This window comes from Limanda limanda, chromosome 11 (genome assembly GCF_963576545.1).
Source record: "Limanda limanda chromosome 11, fLimLim1.1, whole genome shotgun sequence".
NCBI lineage: Eukaryota > Metazoa > Chordata > Actinopteri > Pleuronectiformes > Pleuronectidae > Limanda > Limanda limanda.
In genome coordinates this window covers 24,610,258-24,636,994 of record NC_083646.1, presented here as the reverse complement: position 1 = coordinate 24,636,994, position 26,737 = coordinate 24,610,258, and the positions used below count along the sequence as shown (strand labels likewise).

Here is a 26,737-nt window from a genome sequence, read left to right as displayed (position 1 = left end):
TCTACTGACCAAATGAGTAAGGTTTTGACAGGATGGGAACTTCCATTATGTTACTGGTGAATAACCAACATCACAGTTTAATAAATATGGGCCCCAGACAATTTGTCTGTCAAAGCGCCGGTTGAACTGAATATGCATAGAGAGACACAAGAATGTGTTGGTCCAATCAACGCAAGCAAAGATACTCTGTGTGTCTTTGTGAAGTGGTGGGAATGTTTTCCACTTCAGGTAAGAGAGGTGTTCGTGACGTCACCATGACCCTGACGTTTGACCACTCAATCTATTCAGTAAATCTTTCAGTCCAAGTGACCATGTGTGCCAAATGTGATGTTATTCCCTTGAGGTGTCCCTGAGATATTACAATCATAAGGATAAGCATGTGTTATGACCTTTTACCACCAAATTCTAATCAGGTCATGAGTCCATGTGAATTGTGCCAGTTGTAATGAAACTCAGGGCAGTCCTGATATATCACATTCAACAGAGCGTGAGGTCAATGTGAACCTGACCTTCAAGGCAACAAAATCAAATCAGTTCATCTTTGAGTCAGGTTGAATGTTTGTGAAATATTTCAAGATATTTCTTCAAGATGATCTTAAGATGTCGCGTTCATGAAAAACGTAAACATACTTTGTGAGGCCACCATGACCTCGACCTTTTGCTACTAAAATCAAATCAGTTCATCCTTGAGTCCAAGCGAATGTTTGTGCATGGATGTGAAAGGATGACCAGAAAACATAATATAGAAAAGTATAAAAAAGCTGACTGAAACAGAGGGGTTGGTTTATTTGTAACCATGAAGGTTGTCTGAGAGGCTTTTCCAATTTAAAAAAGGGCAAGGAGGTAATCAATTAACATTACAAAGCTGCAAGTAGATGCACTCAGCTCAGTGGCATGTCTTCAACTTAACTCTGTCATAGATGAAAGGAACGCAGAGTGAGCGGTGTTTTTTTTTTCAAAGGAACTAAAATTGCACAATTATCAGCCTTGCACAACAAAACAGTTGGTTTAGGGACTGAGGCCGATTTGAATTCACTATATGAATTTTAAGAATGATATTATTTTTGCCCACACATTTGTATACCAGTCCTCACCTGCCATTCCAGTGCTGGCGGGGCTCTGAGGTAGGAGGTGGTCACTGCTGATGGTCAAGGTTGCACTTGTGGTCTGGCCACTGAGCGGTGATGCCAGTCTGATGCTGCCATTAATCTCGGCACCATTGAGGTTGCTATGCTGGGGGAGCAGATCCTGACCTGCAGGAATGTGGCAAAAAGGCCTTTTAAATCCAGAATCCAAGAAAACTAGCTATTGTTTTAATTGTATTTCATTAGGGTAGGATAGGGTGTAGAATATTGCATTCAACTTGAGGAAGAACAATGATGTTCTTTACATCTTCAAGGAATGCTTCTTAAATTTGGACCAACTTCAAGACTGAAAGTGACTTCAGACATTTTGCCTGGAACGCATGCACTGAGAACTATTCACTTCTTCGAAACTTTCTGTTATTAACAAGAACAAAACAGTAATCAGAATGTCAGGGTGCAGAGACAGAAAAATAAATAACAGGGTTATGAATCAGAAGTTTAAAATAAAAGTTTATAAATACAAATGATACTTTTGCTATTTACTTTGTTTAAAGGATTTAAATCAGAATACAATGAACAAACTGTATATCAGATTTTTGATGAAAGAATAGTTAAAAGCCAGAGGAAATACTCTGACTGCTCCAGTCATGCCAGCAGCATTGATCTATGCTGACTCATTGGGGCTCAGAAGCTCATTTTCCCTCTACAGTGGATACAGCTTTTATCCTCTGCTGATATATATATTTTAATAGTCGTGTGAAGAAGATGCAGGGCTCATAACCGCTTATACTGAGGCTTTTATTATTGATTTGTGAAGCAGCTTCAAAGTAAGAAAATAATTAATGTGAGTTGTTATTGGGTTTGTTATTTCTCTCCTGGCAAACGAGTTCAACTGGGCGAGGAAATCAATAAATGTGGTACTTGAGCGTTTTTTAGTTTGCTATTGATACTCTGGTTTAGTATTTGTTAAAAGAGAAAGTACATGTATACAGCCTTGTAATTGCATGTTATTTTAAAGATCATATTCATACCTGATATGGTTAGGGTAATCTCTTGAGGGTTTCCTGCCCCACCACCAGAACCAGCAGCTGAGGCCTGGGCCTGTACCTGGGCTAAGGCTTGCGTAAAGCTGGAGTTGTTGATGGTCAGTGTGATCTCCTGACCGTTGCTGCCTCCGGCTACCAGCCCAGAGCTGGTTAGTACATGGCTTAGGTCATGAGAACCTGTAAGAACCAAAGTAAATGATGCAGTTATTCAGCGTTTATTATTCAGTGTCAGGTTACATTTTCCCCAAGCAAACGTACCTGAGGCATCCTGCTCAGAGAGGCCAGCCATCGTGACCTGAGCAGGTGTGATGGTGGAGGGCTGCAGGGCCAGGCTGGTCAGTGGGTGGATGACGACATTGGCCGACACAGAGGGGTCGTTGCTGGACATGAGCTGGCTGTTAGAGTGGGAAATGAGGCCGTTGTCGACGCTCAGGGGATGAGAGAGAAGGCCGCCCTGTTGCAAGGTCTGCTGGAGGAGGGCATGGTCAATCTAGGAAGAGGAAGGAATACGTTAGATCACAGAGGTAGGCCAAGGTTTCAAGGGAAATCTAAATGTCTTTCCACTACTTTTACACGATACTGCAGCTCTGCTGAATCTCATTCTGGTGCTTTGGGATTTCACTCGACTGCTCATTTTCATCCCTCACACTTTATATCATTCTTAGTCCAATTCAATATAAGGTATAATCACATTCTCAAGTTCTAGAATTACAGTTCACATCATGCCTAAAGGTAATGTACAAAGTACATATAATGTTGGCATGATTCAGTGAGCTGTGCTGTGAGCTTAAACAGCTCTGTTTATTTTAAGGCAACATTTGTTGTACAACACTATCAGCAGATTACTTTGCTTATAGAACTCTCCCTTGTGGACATAAATTATTTGAATATTCATGGAGCTGAGCAGCTGCTCAGAGGAGCCTACGGCTGCTGATTGAAGGTTTGAGGAGGAGGGTTTGCATTGTGCTCCTTTCCCTTTACAATCTGAAACTGTAGAAAACTAAAATAAGGCTCTAATGTTGTATAAACATTTAAAAATGTTTCATTTTTAACTATGCATTTTGTAGATAAGTCCATCTTCTACTTAAAGGTTCAGTGTGTAGAATGTCGTGACATCTAGTTGTGAAGTTGCATGTTGCAGCTGAATACCGCTTAGCTAGGGCAGGGCGATAAAAATATATAGATAATTATCTCGATATAACTTTTCTGACATCATCGATTTCCAACTATTTAACAACATAGGACTAGATGGTGAATATCCCAGGGGCTTATCAGTTTGTGTGTGAAGAGGGGCCGAGACGAGCGGAGACACACACACACACACACAATCCTGCAGAAAGATGTTCCTCCCAAAGATTATGACGTAACGTGGCGTTTAAACTTCATTGTTGCAGAAGAAGCGATGCCCCGCTTATCCAGGAAAATAAATATGAATTCAGCAATCATTTATAAAGATCAGTTCTAATTGTGAGTGATTAGAAAACATCAGAGGAGCAGAGTCACTAATTGACCAGTGGAGTAATGCGCCTCAGTGCAGTGGCGCTGATCGTTATAAGATAAGATAAAACTTTATAGATCCACACACCAGGAAAACTCAGTTGTTACAGCAGCAGGCAGGTCATAATGATGTAAACACGAAAATAAAGAAATAGAAAAAGGCAATAGAAAAAATAGCTGACTGCGTACATTATATAATCATTTTCATTGTAGTGATTTGTATGAAATGTTATAAGTAAAGTGCATTGGCACAGGATGTAGGAGCAAGTACAATCGGTTTTTGCAGAAGAAAAAAACGTATGTGCATCGCAAGAATATGGACAAAAACACAAATGTGCAAACATGTATTTATATTTTCTGGTTATTTGATTTATATCATGATATATATCGATATCTGATATGAAAAAAGATAATTTTCCTTATCACCCAGCTCTACCCTTAACTCACTCTCCCCTTCCAAACATGAAAGAAAACCTGGGGTAGCATTTTAATGGCGGCCACCAATAAAGAGGACCTGCTCCTGATGTAAATATAAAGTATTTAAATCTATAGGGCCCATTCTAGGTTAAAGAAAACAATTTAGATGATTTCAAACTAGTGAAAACATAACTAGGATTATTTTATATTCAATTTCTGCCAATATAATAAATAATAAAATATATAACCCACAGACAAGAGCCAGCCTGGGTTAAACGTTTTATCCAGCATGTTTACCACAATACTTTATATATGTAATATTAAGTGATGAAACACAGATACCATTATATATAGGCCTATTACAGAGAGTACGTGTCTCTATGATTGGCTCATAAGCTCATGAATATTATTTTAACATGTTCACAAGGCTTTTGTGAAGTCACAATGACCTTGACCTTTGACTCCACAACACAAGGTGATTACAAAAACATGGATAATAAAACAAGGCTCAGTAGGACGTGTGTGTTTTTGTGTGTTACCTGTAGCGTGATGTTGTTGGTATCGATGCCAGAGATCTGTACGTTGGGGCACACCAGGTTAGTTGGCGTCAACTGAAGGTGGATGCCATCCAGTGTGGTCAAACCTTCTGGGAGAGACACAGTCAGGTCTCCAGCAGCTGCAACACAAACACACACACATAATATCAATATATTATTTTAATATGACTAATTAACCTTCCAGTAAGCCAAGCGACACAAAGGCCTGCTTTTCTGCATCAATATTTGTTTACTTTTTATAATCAACAAATATTGAATTATCATAAATTCTTAATTTAATCAACTATTTATGACTTGATAAGCAGGTTACAGCATGCAAAGATGCTTTCTGTTGAAGTAAGAATATCCCAGAAGTTTCATGAATAAGTTTCGAAAGGCTGAGTGAGAATCTTGACATTTTTTTAGTTTTTCCACCAGATGATGAAACCTGCTTGTGGCGATAAAGCATCTTCTCATCAGGTATGTAATGTAATTCATCTTATCCTGAGCTACAGCAATGATGGAGCCAATTGAATACCGAGAGATCAGAGGACACTGGAATTGAGGATTTCTGCAGAATTTCTGTTACACCCACAAACTTCAGAGCATTAATCATCGGTCCGACATTAAGAGTAGAAGCCAAATGATAATGAAAATGTGAAATTGGTGGGTCCTCTATGTGACTCTTGGACTAATACATTTTTTTTTACCTTAGTTTTATGGTCCTGTCAATAAGACTCAACACACTGAGTTAATAAAAAAATGGAATCACTGAAACAAACAGACTTGCTGCGAATGCAAATGTTCTCCCACTGCTCTGCCCGGATTTATCACAAACCTCTCTCTTAGGCTGTTTTCAGACATGAACTGTCCAGATCAGACAGGTCAGTCCACAGCGTTCACGTGAGAGGTGGCGCAGCAAGCAGGACATTATGTATTAATTCAGCTGCAGAGATCACATGTTTTTGTTTACAGCAGCCACATCCGCCCTCGTCACCGTAAGCTCTTATTTTTACATCCTGAGATATTTATATTCATTTAGCTTTTTCAGATTGCGCCTGTCAAGTGTTGGCTACATCATCAACACGCCCACTCGCTCGCAGTGAATCCTCAGGACATAATCCTGCTGTCCTCTGACTTGGACATTTTGGGACATTCTTCAGAAATTATGCAGTGGGGTTCAGTGCATGTCTGAAAGCAGCTTCTGTTTCTTTGAGTATACGTGTATCAACAGATTCATAATCCCTACCTGACATAGAGGCCGGCAGGATGGCCTGTCCCACCAGCCCCGGCGGCAGCAGATTCTGGTCAAACTGCCCGGTCAGGACTTGGTTGGCAGGGAGGTAAATGCTGGGTTCAGAGTTGGTTGCTTGTAGAAGACCCACAGATTGAAGAGCCTCCGAAGCACCCGGCAGCTGACCCTGACCTGACCCTGGGTCCTGACACTGACCGGCCTGAGCAGCCAACAATGCAGACCGCTTGGACTTGCGGCTCTCGCTGTTTAGACGGAAGTGACACTGGATGTGGGTTTTGCGGTGTCCTGATGTTCTGAAGCGGAGTTCACAGAAGGGACATTTGAAGGGCTTGGAGCCCGTATGGAGGCGCATGTGCACTTTTAAGCTGCCCTTCGTAGAGAAGGAGGTGTTGCACATGTGGCAGCTGAAAAGTTTCTGACCTGCAAAGATAAGTAGAGCGTTAGGTTAGGTCAACTAAATATGAGCTTCAACTGCTTTATGTCGCTTTGGTCAAAATTAAAGAAGTCCCCTCTCTTTTCTTCGTCTTTAATAGATTATTTAAGCAATGATGTAACTTTCCTGAATTTTGCCAAATTAAAATAAAAAAGATTGCTCCTGAGAGTTTGCCATCAGGTGAGGATGCTTTAACTTTTCATTTAACTAAACTTTTCATTCGGCTAAAATACAAGGTTTCAAGTTCACATTTGAACTGGAAATATATTATACGAATAACAGGTATATAATGCCATATATATTGCCACGCACAAACACACACACACAAACACATGCATTTAGTTCAACATTATAGGAAATATCCTTATTGGTTTTCTTGCTGAGAGTCATATGCTTTGCCAATAGAAAAATGGGAAAACAGCAAACTATTTTTATCTTCATTATTGTATCTGAACAAGGTGTAACATGTTATTTAAACAGAGGTGATAAGCCAGGCTGTGTATTTTCCTGCAGTTTGATAGAAAACAGCTGTTTAGACCTGGTATTAAAATCCATCTGGAGAGATCCGATCAGAAGTGGTTAGTGTTATGTTCCTGTGTTCAAATGGGCCCTGAATGTGTCTCCTGTGACCATTCAGGGCTCTACACTAACTTTTTCCACTAGTAGCACTGGTTAACTGATACATGTTATGGTAATATATAATACATTTACAATATAACAACTACAACAAAACAAGTAAACTAGGAACTTCATCTGCCTCTCGTTCCCCTCCCTTTAGAGCACATCCTCCTGAGGACCACTAGGGGCTGGCACTTCTGAAGGCCTACCCTTGTAGTTGGCCCTTTAGCTCTTCTGCCCTGACTGAAGCTCATCTATTCGGCCGTCTTGGCATCCATCTCCTCCAAGCTGGTTCCCTCAAGACTTATTCTAATCAGGTCCTCCACTGTGTACACATCCAGGGACCCTCTGACATGATTGAATCATCCTCTGTGCTGAGAATCCTGTTATACCGTATTCTGAAATTGGCTATTATGCACTTTCACTTTAAATACATAATGATTGGGGCATCGCCACTGATAAAACAAATCAATTTGACTACGATTCCCAATGTTCCAAAAATGCTATGACCGATATGAACCCTGTAATAAAGTAAAACAATATCAACCTCAAAATTATTTAAGTAACAAATTGTTCTAATAAAATACTAACCTGTATGTGTCTTTACGTGACAGTCCAGAGTAGATTTCACTGTAAAACTCTTCCCACATTCACCACACTTGTAAGGTCTTTCTCCAGTATGGATCCTGATGTGCCTGGACATTGAGGTAGATTAACACAAGCACATTTGAAAGAGCACATGGACAGATGGGAGATTATTGGTGGGGAGAAATACAGCAGTGATTACTAGTTATCACCCAGGAGCACACTTTGATCTCCTGCCTTAAGCTCCCACTGCCTGTTGTGACATGAGCTTCCGATGCACTCGAACTCCAAATATGAAAACCTAATTGATAAATGTGCTTCACTTGTCAGTGCCTGTGAGCAGAAGCGCCAACGCTCGATTAAAAGTGGAACATCTGGAACTGTACATGTCCAATAGACATTCGCCGGAGGGATTTAAAAGCCCATTGCATTTTTCCTTTTCATTAAGTGTGTCATATCTGTTTAGTTCAGACCAAAGTCCTTCTCTCCCACAGGAAACACTGGTTCTGGAACATCTCATAAAGCATCCTTGACACCATGCACCACTATTATTCCCCCATGTCAGAGTATTTTCACACCCTTTGAAGATATTTTCTGAATGCTATAAAGATAATCAGGAAGGTGGCCTTGTGCATAATTTACTAACTTGTGTTATCATTGCCATTTTTATCTTTAAGTGAGACGTCTGGCACATAACTGCCGCTGTTGATTGCATGGAGAGAGTGGTCGACCTGCTGACCCGCGACTCGATTTCAGTGGATGAGTTTCATTAAAATAGACAAAGAACTGTAAAAGCCCTTGCCACATGGGTGTGGGGGAAACAAAGCTTGGTTTATACAACAGAAAAATATGCTGTGTTTGCCAATTGGGAGATTTTAAATCTGCCTGTTGCCAGCAAGAAAACACAACAACGGAAGAGGTCTACACAAAACTTGGGTGAAGGATGCAGTATAGGTCGGGGTAGAAATTGTGATGTGGATCTGGATCAGTTTTCTGTGTACCCAGGAGAAAATTCATGGTTCTTAATGAAACACATTTAGGCAACTAACGTATATGGGTGTATTCAATGCAGCTTGATTGAATTTAAGGAGACTGTTGTTATTTGAAACATGCAGTGTGTAGTGTCTGGTGAATACATATCAAACTAACATGTTTCCATAACTGACACAGATAGTATTACCTGACAAGGTCACTGGGCTTTTTGAAACTCTTGGGACAGTAATCGCAACAGTTTGAAAACTTCGGTTCCGTCTCCAGCTCCACAGCCTTGTCTTTAATCTCGCTGATGCGATCCCTCTCAGCCGCTGACTGCGCCAGGATCCGCTCTGACACAGAAGCCTCCTCGCCGGGATCCTTCGCTAGCTCGGCCGCCTGCTCCTTCGTGAAAGTGACGATCTCCAAACCCCTCCTCTTTGACAGTCTCTGCTCGCTGTCCTCGTCTTCCTCATCTTCTTCAATTTCTTGACTATCCAGACCAATAACTGGGAAAATAAGAGTGTATTATCAATACATTAGAACAACATGTCAATAGGAGGTATTTCAGATTTGTTTTAGAGCATGAGATATATATGAATATATATTTTCATGTTTATTGCTGCTGACTCTACTTAGAAATAACATTCCTCAGAGCATTAAGTGAAGTCAACTGAACATAAACTCAATAACAACTTCAGATTATACTGCTTTATGTCTCTTTGTTGTTTTAATCACACCTAATGGTGGTTTTCCTCATCTTCCTCATCCCTTCTATTTTGATCATTTAGTTGTACATTCCCCTGTTTACTGTCATCCTCATGTTCCTAGAAAGCTTATATCCTGCAGTTTCTTTAATTTCTCCCTACGTGTAGAGATGCAATCGGATTTTAATAACTCAGTGTGGAAAGAAAATGTGTCATGAAATCAAACATTCAAATGGTATATTGGCAGCCTTACTCTGTTCGTGCACAGAATGCTCCTTCTTCATATGCTTTTTACACAGCTGGCTGGTCCTGAAGCTGTCGTCGCACATGGCGCACTTAAAGGATTTGATGTGGATAATCATGTGGCGATTCAGGCTGCCATTGGTGGTGAAAGAGGCATCGCAAACATTACACTTAAAGGGCTTCACTCCTGTTGGTGAGAGATGAGAGCAACAGGTCTCAGGAAGTTATATTAAAAAAGAACAAAAAAACATTTTAGGGAATTTTACTATGGAGCTGCGTGGCTGATCATGACCTGAAGGTTTTTCCTAGGCACAAAGTGTACCTTTTTCCCACTTGTTGCACAGCACACAGGAATGGATGATTATGAATACATTTTGCAAATTTCATTCAAAACCGTTTATTTGAAATGTAATCGTGATGTGAATGACCCCCAAGGTTTGGGGGATAATTTCACTTGATATGCAGAAATATTTTCCAATTTAAACACAAAAAAATCTAGTTAACAGCATCCATGACCTTTAAAGGTGTAGACAATCAAATAAATTTCAGAAGAAATTATGAGATTTATTACAGCGAGCTCACCTGTATGTGTGTTGAGATGGGACTTCAGCACTCCGGCCGATACAAAGGCTCCTTCACAGAGGTGGCATCTGTATGGTTTCTCCCCAGTGTGGGAGCGCACATGCTGCTTCAGATGGCTTGACTTTTTGAAGCCTTTGTTACACCAATGGCACCTGAAGATGGAGAAAGTGGTATATTTATAATGGGGAAAAAAGAGGCGTTAAATGACATTACTTACAATAAGGGCATTCAAACATGAGGGTGCAAACCCAGAACAAAAAGAATCCTGAAAGTACTATTTCTTCAAGAAAGCCAAACTACAAAGTGCTATAAGTAAGTGCCATTTAAGTGCTACGAAATTGTTAGTTTAAACTTTTATTCAAGGTATAGTCAGAAGAAGTAAGTTTTTAGTTTGCGGCGGAAGATGTGTAGACTTTCTGCTGTGCTGATGTCAATGGGGATCTCATTCCACCATTTAGGAGCCAGCACAGCAAACAGTTGTGATTAATAGGACATTAATTAATATGTTTGTTATTAGGTAGCAGCTTCTGAACTAGGAGTCATGCAGATTCTTTTTTTCAATCTGATATTCAAGAGAATGCTAAATGTCCACAACAAACATGACTCATCATAAGCACCAGTAAAAACCCCAGGGAAGTAACTTAATGCCACTTCCTCTGTATCATTCTGACAGCCAAGTTCTCACTGTCCCAACAGCAGCTGGCAGGTGAAACAAGGTTTGGTTTGTTTATTTGCTGCATGGGCAGGTTCTGTGCCGCCAACTGTTAATTATGTTGGGTGATAATCTGAAGCAGAGGATTTACAATAGGGAGGGAAAGTAACATTTTGAATCGTTAAATAAATTTTGGATTTATAGGGGCTTTTATGCTGCACTGTTTGCATACCGTAATATTTGTGCATATGTTTTTGTAAAGGTAAAACAAAAAAAGACAAGATATGCCGTTTTCACATATCACATATACAAACAGGGTCGTAACAATGCCAGCACTTTTTTTGGTGCTGGCTGAAAGACAGAAGATGGTCACATAAAAAATTGATTTGATTTAAGAATTTTTCTGTTTGCTGGACATTACTAAAGTAAGTTGATTAAGAAAAATCTTAATCGTACCATTTGTGAAAGACCCTTCCCTTTACAGCATTTTTAACAAGTGCCTAAAAGGTTTTTTCTCACCTCATCAGGTCAGACTTGAACCTGAACAGTTGACAACTAACTCGTAGTAATAACTAGAACGGAACTTAGTAGAGTGTATACCCCCACCAAGACCCTACAGTTCACTCAAAGTCAATCAAGCCTCTATATAATCTATACAGCAGCTGAAAAACCCTTAACCCTTATGAAAACATAAATTTGCTAGATCAACACAAAGATAAATCCAGCCCCTAAATATGCCAGATATTGTTCATCAAGATCCATTAATTACTCCTAGGGAAATCCTGATCTGTGCAAACATTTAATTGTTTTTTCCTTGGCCCATGTCCCATCCTCTCACCAACTTCTATGGGAATCTGCATAATCCTGCTGACAAACAAACCAACCAACCAATAAAACAAACCAATGGATGAGCAAAAACATTACCTCCTTGCTAGAGGTAATAATACCATAGCTAGTTGGATGAGATTGTTGTCATTAACTGCAGCTCAGTCCTTAAACAGTGATGCCTGGGTTGAGTGATTAAAGGGATAGTTTACCCAAAATGGAAAATTCAGTTGCAGCTAAATCCAATAAAATTAAGTAAATGATGACCAATACTTCAAATGTAATAAACAAACGGAATAAAAAAGCTCCTGTGGTGTCATGCACGTGTCCATAAGCCCCGACATTCTAATTTGCATCGAAACGGTGTCATTACAATAAATATCGGAGGACCTTAAGGCTAAAAACATGGTATAAATCACACCGTTTTGAGTCAAATTTGAATGTCTAGGTTTCAGGGCACTTGGATGACATCACAGGGGCAGTATGGAGGCATTGTTTTTTTCTGTTCTATTTTTTTTTACATCTAAAATTTGTATTGGATTTAGCTGCAACTCTGTTTACCCATGAAACTAACACTTCACCAACCCCTCCATTGGAATAGAGGTGAGTAGATGAGCTTTCATTTTTGGCCGAGCTATCCCTTTAACCTGCTGCCCTCAAAAAACATCATCTGTATCTCACGACTTAGAATGTGAATGTCCACATGTTTATTTTGTTTATCCACTGAAAGTTTATTGAACAGTTTCTGCACACCAATGTTTAGCGCCAGTGCAATCAAGCCTTAATGGTGGATCACACAGTACTTAGAGTGCAGTTCCCATTGTTTGATGGCACAAACATTAAACTTTTTGCCTGAAATGCAAGCAGTTAGGTGAAAAACAGGTTTTGCTCCATTGCATGGTTAATGCCAAGTCTATAGTGGAGTGCAGCTGTGGCAGCATCCAGCAGAGAGGCGGCTGCATGAGGGGAGAGGATTGAAAAGGCAATGAACAGAGAGTAAACAACATCAAGAAGGGTTACAAAAAGGACAGGTTTGGGGGGGGGGTCACTGAATGTCTTGGATTGACCCATTCAAATGCAGGATCTGACTACTGAAAGTTGATCTAAAGGATCACACTTCAATAATTCTGTTCTGACAGAGCTTTCAGAGGGTCCGTGGAGAAGACAGGCAGTGATGGCATTGAGAATTAATAACTATTAAAACTGCTGCTTTTACAAAGGGTTGGAATTTAAAAGCGCCTAGTTTATGAAGCCACTCGTACCGGCACGGACTCACACACACATGCACGCACGCGCAGACATAATAGCACAAGAGTAAACCTGTAGGATCTTTTGGTGTTGTCTTCACTGTTGTCCTGGTAGTCCTGTGTATCAGTCAGCTGAAGCTCACTCTCACTGCTCTGCTGAAGAAGCCCATTCGTCTGGATAACCAAAGACAAAGGACCTTAATGCATCATTTCACAAGCAAATAAGTCACCAGATGGAATAGTTTGACATTTTGTTCAGAAAACAATTTCCATGTTTGTCATGTATAATGATACGGTTAGTATAAATGGAACATAGGAAAACAGCGAGCGTGGCTCTTTAGACAAATTACCACTACAAGTACCTTTCAAAAAGTTGTATATTTAACTAAGGGTTTTCGAAAACCCCTTTCCCTGTATAATAAGGTTATGTCAAAAGAATTGAGTCAATGAAGGGACAGAGCACAATGGATGAGGGTAGAGGTGAAAAGGTACATGGGTGGTGTTGAAAGCAAAGCAGGTTTGTAAATTTAGAGGAAAGGGACAAGGAAGCAATGTTTTACCAATGTTGTAAAAACTGGAGTGTGTGTGTGTGTATGTGTAAAAAACATAAAACCAATCTGTACTCTGACAAAAAATGTCAAAAAGGACAATTTGTGCATTTACATGAAGTTACATGCCATATGTACCTCTTGACAGGAAATAATAACCAGTTTGTCCACTGTTCCAGGTGGTTTGGTGTATGTTGGAACATTTGATTCAAGTGTCTATGTTAGGCTAGGTTAACCGCCTCCTGCCTCGGCTCCACATTTCACACAAGGTCTGGAAATTGGTATCAATCTTTTTATAAAACTGACCAGAAAAAAAACAAGCATACATTATTCCCTAAAAGTTTCTAACACACTGTTGAGTTTAATATATCTGTTTAATATAAAAACTTTATATTATAAACCGCTAATTATAAACTGTGATGAACAATAGAGACAAAAGAATTACGACAATGATGCTTTCCTGTATCATACATAATCATTGATTAACAGTCCATCAATTAAGCCAATCTTTGGTTAAATTTGAAAAATGAATTCTATATGTTAAAGAACGGTCAGCAACTTACTTTCAGTAAAATTTCAAGACGATTAGTTTGTATTCTATCAATATGCAAATCTATGCAGCTACTTATTCCTGAATATAATCTTTTTAATCATCCTCTTTATAAGAAGGAGCCGGTGGTGCAAGGTCAAGACTACACCTACAACTCACTGGATTTAAATCAATCACATACCTTGCTATAAAATTGTCGGTCACCATATATTAAAAAAAGAGTGAGATAAGAGAATTGGCGGCCAGGAAAATGAATGTCAGGCCCAAGCAGTCCACTACTCACCACCTCATCACTGGGGACGTGCATCAGATTGGGGGGGTGATAGCTGGAGGACAGTGCCTGGGACTCCAGGGTGCTGGAATCCTGCAGCTGCTGGACAGTGGTGAACTGGGACTGACTGTAGTTCGATTCACTGATGGTGAAGCCTGAAAAGAACCCACAGATAACATCAGTTTGTGAGTCACTGATCAGATTTAAAACTATGAGCATTGAAATATTGGATCCACACAGGACATTTGGGGATTTGTTATGATACATAAATGCTTGATCAAATAATTAAGAACTTTTAATAAAATCGCAAACCAACACCGAACTGAAGCCAGAAGATTATCAGTCGTAACAGCATCTGCAACTCAAGTCAATAAAGCCAAACTTCCTCTCAGCAAAAATAATAATTGGAAACAAGGGAAACTGAGGGGACAGAGTTTATTCAACTTCAGTCTGCAGCAGAAAGATATTGGATGATTTACAGCATTGCCTTTACTCTGTGAACATAATGGCTGTTTACAAGGCCATATGTCATTCATCGGCTCTTTCTCAAAGAAACCGTTGTTTGCTTGTTGTGTAATAGCTTGCAGAAACCAAAGCATTTGAAAAAGGGTCATGCTGTGGCACAGAAGGCACAGTCTAGGTTGTTTTGTCCTAGGAAATAAAACTCCATTGAGGCCGGATTACACAATAAATACAAAGGCTTTAATTGAATCATCCTATTTCAGCTAGATGAATGGATGGATGGGGAAATCTATTGCAGTCAGTGGCTGCCTGAAGCGGGAGATTGTTATCTTCCCTGTGGATGCTTTTCCAGAGAGTTACTGCAGCCTCATTCAAGTTCAGGTTCAAGTTCTTTGACTGACTTTCTCAGTCAGTCAAAGATATTCCAACTCTTCAGAATATTGCTTCAGGCATACACGTTGAGGATCTTTGCCCTCACAACTAATGAAATGCCATCAATGAGCTTTGATGCACTTGGCTGAATCTGAGCACGGAGCTGCCCCTTTATACCTCTGAATCCATCCTGCTGCTTCTGTCAGCAATGACGTTATCAATAAATGCTTGTGTGCCACTGAGAGCCACACATTACAAGCCTTTACAGATCCACACACTTTATTTGACGGATGAGGTGACATGCTTTGAGTTATGAGCTTTTCCTTTTTTTTTCTCTCCACACTTTCCTGTTTCCATCATTTTGATAGAGATGGGTTTTTCTTCTGAATCCATAGAACTTTGCTCCATAACTCAGGAAAGTTTGTGACTTAATGTTTCTTTTATTATGCTTGACCAAAGTGGCTGACCTGAGAGCTTACAAGGCTTCAGCAGGAATACTTTAGATTAGGATGTTTTACATTTTGTGTTAGGGCATCCTGCACCTGCCAAGAGAAGAACCTTGAGAGTCTTTGCTCTCACCAAGATAATGTCAATCCTGACATGAATTCTAGTTACCTCGACTTACCATATGTCCCCTCCCATATCTAATGATTACCTCTGCCACGAAGGTTTGGTTTGAACCCTTTATCAGCTGGATTACCGTCCAGGGGCAGAGCAGGTTTTCACTTCCTTAAACATTGCAAGAAAATACTTTTTTTTAACTATTTTCAGATTTCCCAGAGACTAATTAATGGACCGTGACAAATCTGGCACATTTAGGGAATTGATTGATATGATGAGTGTGTGTAATTTGGTGCAATTTGAATTTAAAGTGGATTGCTAAGGTATGTGCTCCACTGAGTGCTACTCTATTGTACTTTCTATCTATTGTACATCAAGATTCAAAATATATTCTGCTGGTTCTTAAGGCTTGGGTCATTATCATCATCTTCACTTTCCTCCTCAACATGACAGACAGCTCAACTTGAAACTAAATTGCAACTCTCATCTATCAGTCAACTCTAAGCCACAACGGAGCACTTTAGAGCTGAGAACATAAGGCTGAAACGACACACAGCTGCTAATGCAACATTTAGGTGTCAAATTGCTTTTCAGCCATTGTAATTTGGGCACTAGATGTGTTATATATACTGTATAATCCATCAAGGAAAACAGCCAAAAGCTTCTTGTGTGTGGTTTTGAAGGTGTATGGTGTCTGGAAGTGTAGTAGCTCAGTATTCATACATTCTATGGCTGAGAGTCACTAAATTTGCTGCAAATCCATTCTGTGAGTCTTAAACAAAGCACAGCACGTCCACATGTAATATTGGAGCTGCAGCAATTGACTGAACGAGATCCTGAGATAAGAGAGACGTCTGTTGTTAGCAAACACAGAATATCAGACAAACTTTAGGACTTCAATGAAATAATAATGCCAGTGTTAATGCTTGAGCCATGACATAATTATTATTTGTGGCCTTATATATGATTAGATTTTCAAGAGTCATCTTACATGAAGTCTGTACCCTTGAAAATTTAATGACACTCTACTTGTACTGTACTTAAGATGATGAAACTCCAGGTCTGTTATGGACGGATTAAAAGGATAAAGATAAAGTGGCTCCTGAGAGAATGGAAAAGGTAGATGTGCCAAACAGATGTTTGCTGTCAGTTTGCTTTGCTGCCTGCAGCAGCTGCCCAGGGACCACTGTTCTGATGACACAGATTCCAGGCTGGCAACAACAATCAGTTGGAATGGTGGGAACATGATGAGTTGTTTGGTGGGAGTAAAGAAGCGATCGTATATGTTTGAGAGCACTACACTGTTTTCCACAGTGGAGAGGGAAGAAAGGAAACAGTGAGATACAAGGCAATTTCTCAGCTGTTTCATGTACCAAATTAAAAATTCTGTTTGAATCTAGCTTAAACAGATTCAAAAACAAAAACAGCCATTTCACCACAACAGCTGGGCATTGAAAGTTGCCATTGTTCATTAACGTTGTTTTTTTGATGATTTCTTCTTAAAGCTCATGTATCATGATATCTTATGTTGTTGAGGCCAACATTTACATGCTGCAAATTCAATTGACCCTCACAGCAGAAAACACTCCAAGGCAATAACTGGAACATAAATGTGTTGCTACAGTTCATTGTATGTAAGCAACATTTGTTTTGCACGATAAGAAAGAATACAGTTTACACAGATTTTCTACTTTTTTGTTTTAAAGACAATAAACACCCACAAGCACATTTCTCTGCCTTACAGACATTACTGATTTTTTTTAAATGGTTGCTGCATCCTGACATGAGAAATATCCAGAATGAAAGAGACTTGATGAATTAAATCTGTGTGTTTGTGTGTGTGTGTGTGTGTGTGTGTGTGCGTGCGTGCGTGCGTGCGTGCGTGCGTGCGTGCGTGCGTGCGTGTCAATACCTTGCGTTAGAGCTTGCTGGTCAAAGGCAGGCTGGGGAAGTGCTGGTGTCTCAAACTGGCTGATATTCTGAGGCAAAGAATGCTGGGTGGCCACATATGAATCTGTCAACACAGAAAAAGATTCTACTTAATTGAATTATAACACTGAACTTTCTTTGTATGCAATGTAAACAGAATTTCATATACCATTGAAATGTCATTAAATAACTGGATAGCTGAGGTCATGACTACTGCACTGGACAGTTTATATAGTGTTTTCCTTTAATCCCACATAAGTTATTCTTACCTTCCCCTTGTACCAGGGCCTGATCACTTAGAGGTGCCTCCAGTGTCACTTGTTGACCTCCATTCACAACCTCTGTCTGACTCAGTTCTAGCATGTTTCGCTGCTCTACTGAGGTTGCAGGTTGTTGCTGGAGGGAATCACCCTCTATTTCCACCTGCATATCATGTGCCACAGAGCTTGCTCCAAGTGGATCATCTGTTTCCTCGGGCTGCAGCTGCTGGGCCAATTCATACCTGGTTTGGTGGATCAAGAAAAACAAATCATTAGATCTAAACACCTCGAATTCTAATTTAGAATTATTTACTTTATTTTTTTACTTTCTAGTCTTCACAGTCCTTTCTTGTCACTGCATATCTAGTGCACTTTATGGTATGCAAGTATGTGGTGAGAAGTAAAACACACAAGACATAAACACGCAACCTGTGTGTCTTCATGTGCTTCCTGCAGTTGGGTGATGACTTGAAGGTCTTCTGGCAATAGGGACACATGTAAGGTCGTAGGTCACTGTGGGTGGTCATGTGGCGCCGCAGGCTGCCGCTGGTGGTGAAAGTGGTGTCGCACATCAGACACTTGTATGCCTTAAGGCCCGAGTGTGTCCTTATGTGAGCTTTGAGCACTCCAGAGGAGGCGAAGCCGCGACTGCACTGGATACACTTGTAGGGTCGTTCTCCCGTATGAGACCTGCCGTGACATAAAGGATGGCAGTTAAGCATTAAAGTGCAGTTTCAGTATTTGGTCTTAAAGGAGACACATTATGCTCAGAATTAAGTTTCATTGTATTAAATTGTGAAATTACTTGAAAAGGTTTACATGCTCTAATGGTCAGAAAATTAATCACTGTCCTCATCCTGTCCATTGCTGCAGCACCTCTTTTCAGCCATGTCATAAACTAGCTACCATCTCTTTGAGACATTTTGCTTAATATGAGTTTGTTGGGGGCTTTTACTAACATTTTGAAATGATTGCATTTAATGCTAACAATCTAAAATGTGGAAATATTTATACTGTAAAACCAGAAATATTTCGGAGAAAGAACTAAATGAACAGAAACCACTACCTGATAATGTGGAAGTTGCATGCGTGGCTCAGAGTGACCTGTCATGAAAATGTATGACTCAAACCCCCTGATGTATTATTTTAGGTGTTGCTGTTCCAAATTCATCAGGGAATCCAAGGAACTGTCACTGGTGGCAGATATTGATGCTCTATTTGAGATACGAGCTATAATCCTAAATCTGCCAACAAGGAAGACAAATGGAGGGACGCCAACCATCTAAAGGCATTGCAAGGACGACAGCACCATGATATAGATTAAGTTCTCAGTATTGAAATGAAGACAAGTGGTGTCAAAATGAAAACCCTACGGAGATACATAGATAAGAAAATTAGAGTGCTCAGACTACTTATCTTTCTTAGTGCTGCTGTTTCAATGTTCTACATCTTATGCAGGATTGACAAGGTCATTTTTAAGTTAGTTTAACAAAGAGCTTGTACTGTTCATCTATGTCAGGATTTAAATATTATGAAAATTCCACTTTTGTAGTGCTTCTACAAGTTTATTTGGGTATCTAGCATGTCTACCGTCCAAAACTCTGGGAAAAAAAACCTCCCGCGATTTGTTGTGGTTCCTCCATGTCAGAAACGATATGCCAGATGGCGTCGAATGGGATTATGACCAGAACACACGTCATAGTCACACTACATGGCTCGGCTCCACCGGCCCGGTCAGCTCGCCGGCTGGCCCGCTGGTCACCTCGCGGACCCGCCGGTCAGCTCGCGGGCCCGTCTCTCCCCAGAGCCAGGCTTTGGCCCACCTGACTCTGGTTCAAAACGATATGATTGCAAGATTGTATCTTGTCTCCAGTACCCATATTTCTACAGAGATAATGGATAGCTAAAAATCTGAAGGAGGGAGGAGGGGTGAGATTGAGTGAGATTGAGGAGCAGCCCTTCTCAATTGAGGAGCAGCTGCTTTAGACAGGGTAAAAAGGGTGCTGTTTTAAATGATCCTTGTGGTATTTTGACCAAAATATGTTTCAGACATTTCATTAAGACCCCAATGAACCATATCAACTGCGGAAAAATGGGCCTAATATGTCACCTTTAAAACAAGTCACTAATGAAAAGGTACATTTCCGGAAAAGACCTTTACATACAGTATTGAATTTAGAATACTATGGATATGAGTATAATAGGTTGTTTTGATAATTATTGTTTGATGGTATATTGGGGACTTAAAGCTTAAGCCAAAGTAAACTTCCCAAGCTGAACACTATTCTCTGTAGCTGTCTGATAGGAGCCTAGGTTTTTGAGAACTATAATCAGATTTCTGAGATTTCCAACTGTAAAGACTCCATCAATCTCCTAGTTGTAGAGGTCAGCCCATTTTTTGAATATTGTAAATGGCAAACATTCGTTCTCTTGGGAAAATATTTAAGCAAACATTGAATCGTTCTCTGAGGACTTGTTATGCATACAAACATGGTTGGTTAATATCCTATAGAACTAGCATTGACCTGTGGTGTTTCCCAAGGCTCTATCCTTGGCAACCTTTTGTTCTCCTTTTGTATAAATGCTTCCGTTACGAAATATTATCCATAACAACTAAATTAGAAATTACTACTTTTCAGAAAAAAATATATATACACAGTGTAGACACAGTTGGGACAGCGGCATAGCCGGATGGTGACGTAAATTGAAGAGGCTTTAAATAGAGTTACTGTATATAAATTATTTTTAATGGCTCAAACAAAAATTGCTGCAGAATATAATGACCTAATTTGTTTGGTCTAGTTTGGCATCCAACTGTCACACATAGAAGAGAGAGAAATAATCCCCATCAAAGTTTCAACAACCATTGTTATAAAGAAGCCTCACCTGACATGTTGTTTCAGATGGCTTGATTTCTTATAGGCCTTACTGCAGAACTGGCACTTATAAGGCCGCTCACTGCCCACCACCTCCAGGTACTGCTGGAAAGCCAGGCGTGGGTTCTGGGATGGGACGAGGCCTATTAAGCAAAACATGGATAAGCAACATAAGTCTTGAGAGAAGGGTTATTTGTTTATATATTATTTTGTGCAGAAACACAAGCAAGAAAGCCACTGGACAATGACCTCCGCCTCATCAAGGACACCAGGAGATGCGTGTTCATGCTTACAATCAAGAAACAGATGGAACAACACAACGTGTATATATATATAACATATGCCTGCCGACATGAGCCCTTACTGAAGTCTGTGATGAGGATGGGTTCCTGCAGGGGGATGTCAGGAAGGGGTAGATTGCTTTTCGACACTTTGGCTTTGTTGGATTTCCGTGGAAATTTGTGCTTCTTATGATGCACGCTTTTGAAGTGAGAAGCAACATGTGTTTTTCTGTGGCCTGATGTTCGGAAGATCTTGTCACAGTGAGGGCAGGCGAAAGGACGGACACCTGAGCAGAGTGGGGAAAAGCATCGCATTTGGAGAATTAGGTTTACATATGCACTTTGATACATACTGAGAAATCCAATTTAACTCAGAAATACTATCTCTAAACCAATCTAAACAAACAATATGAAAGTCAAACATATTCCAAAAACGTGAGCTCCTGTTATTTTATTTGTTTTTGGCTATAAAAGGTTGCATAGCCTTTTGATTACCAAGAGACAATATGGATTCCTATAGAACCAATTTACAGCACAAGAAAAAGTGACAGTTATATGAAACCATATAAGAACAAAGCCGCAATGAGAAATAACAAACCTAAAACCTAAAATAAAACCTAGAGCAACAGCATTGGAACTACTGTAAACACCTAACATAGACACTGCTATAACATAGCCATTAGTGTGATAAACACACAAACTGTTAAAGTTCTGTTTATTCAGACTAAAGTGGGAAAAAAGGGGTGACCTTATGTTCATTTCCTTTTGGCTTTAATTATAACCCTTTCATTAAGTGGACCCGCTTCTCACCTGTATGCAGCCGCATGTGTACCTTCATGCTGCCAGAAGTGGAGAAGCACTTCAGGCAGCAGTGACACTCAAAGGCCTTAATACCCGTGTGCGTCTTCATATGTGCTGTGAGGGTGCTCTTGACGGCAAAAGCTCTGAAGCACTGTTTGCATTTGAAAGGCTTCTCGTGGGTGTGGATGCGGATGTGGCGAACAAGGTCACTGGGTTTCTTGAACTCCTTGGAGCAGTACGGGCAGCCATGCCAGCGTACACCATTCTCTTCCCTGATGGAGCCTGGAAAAAGAAAAGCATGAGGCAGCTGTCCATCGTTTATGTCAGTTGAATGCTACAGCAGCTTAAAGCTATACTCATTTGTCTTCTTTAATAAAGAATGATCAATTCGTTAATGCCATTTTCAAACGTAGAAAAATCATGCCTATTTAATTTGATCAGAAGCAGGTAAGCAAAACATTATTTTATGTTCATATAAATGCAGATATCTTCAAGCTTTGGAATGTTAAGTCAATTACTGAACTCATTAATATGAATAAGAATTGGACATAATAAATTTACTAAGTAAACGTAACTGGGTTTAAATTTGAGGATTTTTCCAAAGAGAAAAGTAGGGTCAATCAGTAATTTCACTGAAAGGCACCAAGGCATCAACTCTGTAGAACTTGAACACAAATCAAATAGTCATGAAATTTACCCCCTACCTGGCATTTGTATGGGTTTCTTGAAAATGCTCCTTTTCTTCTCCCTGAATGGTTTGTCTGGGCCTTGCACTTTCTTGCTTTCTACAGCAGCGCCATCTGTGGTCTGGTTCTGCGATTCTCTCGACATGGCGTCTCCCTGTGGCTGGACCACACTCAGCCCACTGTTCTCCAGAGCTTGCTGCAGGTACAGGAGAGAAATGTGCACACAGGCCACAGCTTAAAAAAACATATGCATATTAACTAAAGTTAATATATACCAATCAAATCATATGAAACATAACAAAAAAAGATATATAACCAAATTATGTAAAAAATATTTATTATTGTAATTTTAATATTCAATATATAGGGTATGGCTTGTCATGATTTGGCAAATACTGACAAAAAAGCCATGGTCTGAAACCAAATTTCAGTGCTGAACACTGCAAATTGTGCTTCAGGCTCTTTTCAACTCTCCTGAAGTACTGATCCATAAAGGTTTCAAGAGGAAATTCATTACAATACTGTATCTTTCCCCCCAGACGGATCCATCCCCGTGAAAAACCCTGTGTCATGATCCTGGCTTTTAGCCGAGGTTTCCCAGTTTGCTCTGTGGTTTCCTCGTCTCTCTTGTGTCTGTCTGTTTCCCCTGTCTGTCTGTATGCAGAGTGTGGTTGTGTGGGTGTGTGTGTGTGAGTGTGCGCAGGCATGACCCCATTTCCCACTTCTGAAGACCTCTGACCATTCAGTACTCTGTAATAAGGCAGTAGAAGAGCACGGCGCTCCTCTCACTCATCGACAGATTGTTGTTATCAACTACCGGTAGATACTCGGCCCCATCTCATTACTACTCAGGGACTTTCTGATTGCACGTGTTTGCTCCTTGCCTTTTTGTAATTTGCCTCTCTGCTCAAGATCACCTTCCCCTTCATCTGCCTGCACGAACACCTCCAGCCCAGTTAGCTCTGGGTTCAGCGCCATTACCCACCCTCACTCAGGCACTCTCCAGTCTGCCCTTCGTTCACCTGCTCCACACTCCAGTCTGCCTCATCCACCCCCTCCCACACCCTTCTCCAGCCATCTCGATTATTTTACATATCCTGTATATATTTTCAGTGCTCCCTAAGTTTGTGCTCTGCTCACTGGTCCCCTCTAAACTCATCACACCCTGCCATTCAGTGGGCAAACAAAAGCACTTTGACAGAGTATGGTTTCTTGGTTTCAAACAAATATCATATCAGGGGAATTTTTGAGTTTAAGGAATATATATTTCTTCTTTTCATCTCTCTCTGTGTCCCAATATATTGCCTTTGCAGCCTTTGTGATCTCCATCTAAATCAAGTCCATATAAAAGGTTCCACTGACTCTAACCTAACAACTGACAAGTGTGCGTGATTGTTTTGCTTAATTGCCAGCACCCTGCAGACAGGAAGACAAGGAACATTTTCCAAATAACAAATTGTTCGTACTTAAATCTTTAAGAGTGGACATCACATCTAGACACCTGGAGCTGAGGGTGTGCATCGCTTTAAACTGAAAGTTTGAATAATAAAGGTTTGGTCTGCAGTATGTGGTTTCCAGTCAGCCTGTAGGGTCCAGAATACTACTGGCTTTTGTTCCCATCATCTAATACATTTAGTGCGAGTGCATCTGTTTCACTTACCTGCAAAATGTCCTGGTTGATGGAGGTTTCCATGGTAATAGCTGCCTCTGGAGGTTGTGGCTGCGCCGTCTCCCCACTGACCTGTGCAGACAGCTCAAGAAGTTGCTGGATGACATCTGTCACCCCTTCGCCGCCCTCTGACACCCCCGATTCCTGGCCTGTCGTCTCTGTCTCCTACGGGGGAAGAAAGAGGGAAGGGAATGAGGAGCAGCCCCAGTTCTTCATGTCATGGATTTAACAAGACATTGACATGATGCATGACATCATTTCTAGACATTCATGCAGCCGATTTCCTCTTCTATCACTTCCCAAAGATTTTCGGTTGGATTCAGATGTGGTGAGCAGGGAGTTCACTGACATTACTGAACTCATTGTCATTTCTTTGGAACCAGTTTGAGACTAATGTTTTGTGACATTGTGCATTGTCAAGCTGGACTTTGACATTAGAAGATAGTAAATTATGGCCATAAAGGGATGAGTATTGTCAACAGTACTCAGATAGGCTACGCTTTCAAATGATGAAAACAATGAAGAAAACATGCCCCGCAGCATTACAGCATCATCAGCCGGGACTTTTTGACAAAAGGCAGGTTAGGTTTTTGGATTCATGCTGTCGATGCCAAAATCTAACCCAACTATCTGTGTGCCTCAGCCAAGATCTATATCTGACCAAGGTTTTACAACTTGGAAAGACATGAATTTTCAAAAGCTTTAGTGATGAGGAGAGAGACCAGTACCGAAACAAAAACAAAACATGTGGTTTATGTGTCCTGCTTCCAGCATGCCAAACCCAGACGCCTCGCCTGAATGGTCGGGAGATTTTCCTGTTGTCATGAGCACTTTTGATTCAGAAAATATCCTGCTGAACTCTTCATATATATACAAGGCATACTCCAGAACATGTCCACATCAAATTTTCCAGACATTTTCAGGAGTTTGTGTCTGAAAACAGCTTGAGGCAGTTTTTACTGTCTTCTCAGGAGATACAAAGTTTCAAAAATACTCAAACCAGCCTGTCTGACACTTACAATCATGCAACGATCAAAGTCAGTGAGATCACATTGTTTCCTCACTGTGAGGTTTGATGGGAACCTAAACTGAATCTCTTGGCCATAATCTGCATGATTGCATGAGCTGCACTGGTGCAACATAATTGGCTGATTGCTTATTGAGTAAGCAGGTGTACAGGCATAAACATCACTCAAGTGCAAGTAATAATTTGTAATTCATCACCTAATAATTACCCAATAAGGCTGATGTATTATTACCACTGTTGTAGACAAGGGAGGCTCAACTCTGCATTTCAGACTCTGAGCCAGGGAAAATCTGGCAGAAAAGCTCCTCGATTGTCAGAAGGGAAAAAGCTTAACAGCAAATGAAGCGGAATACTCAACAAGTTTTTGGAATTGGGCACAGTGAAAAGCCAATTGTGAAATATAACCAGCTTTATTATCTAGCAGTAAATAGAGCAATGAAAAGAGGCAACACGTTGGAGGGAAAGTAAAAGCCTGAATTTTAATAAACAAAATGGGTATAAGATAAAGCTACCAACCATCTGGAAAGTTGATTTGTTTGATGAAACTAAAGCAACAAATCAATTTTTGCCAATAATGCTGTTTGTTACTCCTGCCATTGTTCCCTTGTTTCTTTGTCCCTGTCATATTTCTGTTAAAAAGACGATTAAAATGGCTTATCTCATTCCCAGTAAAATGGTGACTTAATAAATTGTCTTCAAATGAAAAAATAAACAAATAAACAAAGTTATCTTGTTTGACATAAAAGTGAGCCACTAACATGACCTTTGAAGCCTTAGAACCCTATTCTGTCTATCTCTGTGTGATTAAAGACATTGACTTCTTACAAATCATAACTAACTGTGCCAAGAACTCCAGTTTACATTAAACTTCTACAGCACATTCAAGAGACTGAAACTACTTTGGGGGATTCAAAAGTTTTTGCTGATGTTTTCGACATGCTGCTCTCTCACCTGAGTGCTGGTGGGCACCTCGATCACAGAGATGTGCATCTTGCTGATGTGGGCGTTTAGGCTACCCAGCTTCTTAAATACACAGCTGCAGTCCATGCATGGAAACAGGGGTACCCCTTTGGTCTGTTACACAACAACAACACACAAAAAAACACATGCACACATAAACAAGATATTATTCCTTGGCTACTATGCAAATGTTGCCCCTCTCAAAGGTTCAAGGGTTCAAAGGTTCAAAGGCTTTATAGTCATATGCAGAAATAACAAGTTATCAATGCAATGAAATTCTTAGTTCTCTTGTCTCTGCCTGGTTACATTAGTTGTTAAATAAAAAATATAAATAAAAAAGCTAGAAACATCCAAAGAAAAATAGAAACATTCAAATATGTATACATATATATACTTGAAACTAAGGTTTAAATTATAAGAAAAAGGGATAAGAGATAAACGGCAGAGGGAGAGAAAAAGGTGATTTCAATAGAAGTATTCCAGTCACCGAACATTGGAAAACATATTAAGAAATTATCTCCACTGTCACAGTCACAAAATGTATGTACAGGAATGCAGAACCATGTTCAGTTGTTAGAACAAAGCTGATGTTACTGCTTGACCCTCTATTGACAATTGTTTGTTTACAAGGCCTGAGAGACTATAGGCTTAGCACAGCCAACTATAACAAGTCTTATAATGGATCAGTGTTAATTTCGTTGACGATAACGATAAATATTCGTTAACGCCCCTTTTCCCATGACTAAGACGAGACGAAGACGTAACGAAAACGGATCTTTGAAAA

General features: G+C 40.2%; 1 protein-coding gene across 1 annotated transcript in view; it reads right to left on the bottom strand.

Moving 5' to 3' along the window:
- LOC133014794 (zinc finger protein 236-like) overlaps positions 1-26,737 on the bottom strand; it is a 53,399-nt gene that overhangs the window by 9,192 nt on the left and 17,470 nt on the right. The window contains exons 7-26 of the mRNA XM_061082059.1: positions 25,945-26,067; positions 23,958-24,131; positions 22,316-22,493; positions 21,621-21,893; positions 20,894-21,097; positions 20,540-20,672; positions 18,083-18,343; positions 17,663-17,895; positions 17,377-17,478; positions 14,082-14,224; positions 12,774-12,874; positions 9,977-10,128; positions 9,405-9,581; positions 8,653-8,953; positions 7,479-7,582; positions 5,831-6,256; positions 4,585-4,721; positions 2,390-2,621; positions 2,117-2,308; positions 1,095-1,253 (exon numbers count right to left, since the gene is read on the bottom strand). Coding sequence (XP_060938042.1) covers positions 1,095-1,253; positions 2,117-2,308; positions 2,390-2,621; positions 4,585-4,721; positions 5,831-6,256; positions 7,479-7,582; positions 8,653-8,953; positions 9,405-9,581; positions 9,977-10,128; positions 12,774-12,874; positions 14,082-14,224; positions 17,377-17,478; positions 17,663-17,895; positions 18,083-18,343; positions 20,540-20,672; positions 20,894-21,097; positions 21,621-21,893; positions 22,316-22,493; positions 23,958-24,131; positions 25,945-26,067 — 3,805 coding nt within the window. The remainder of the gene's footprint in view (positions 1-1,094; positions 1,254-2,116; positions 2,309-2,389; positions 2,622-4,584; positions 4,722-5,830; positions 6,257-7,478; positions 7,583-8,652; positions 8,954-9,404; positions 9,582-9,976; positions 10,129-12,773; positions 12,875-14,081; positions 14,225-17,376; positions 17,479-17,662; positions 17,896-18,082; positions 18,344-20,539; positions 20,673-20,893; positions 21,098-21,620; positions 21,894-22,315; positions 22,494-23,957; positions 24,132-25,944; positions 26,068-26,737) is intronic.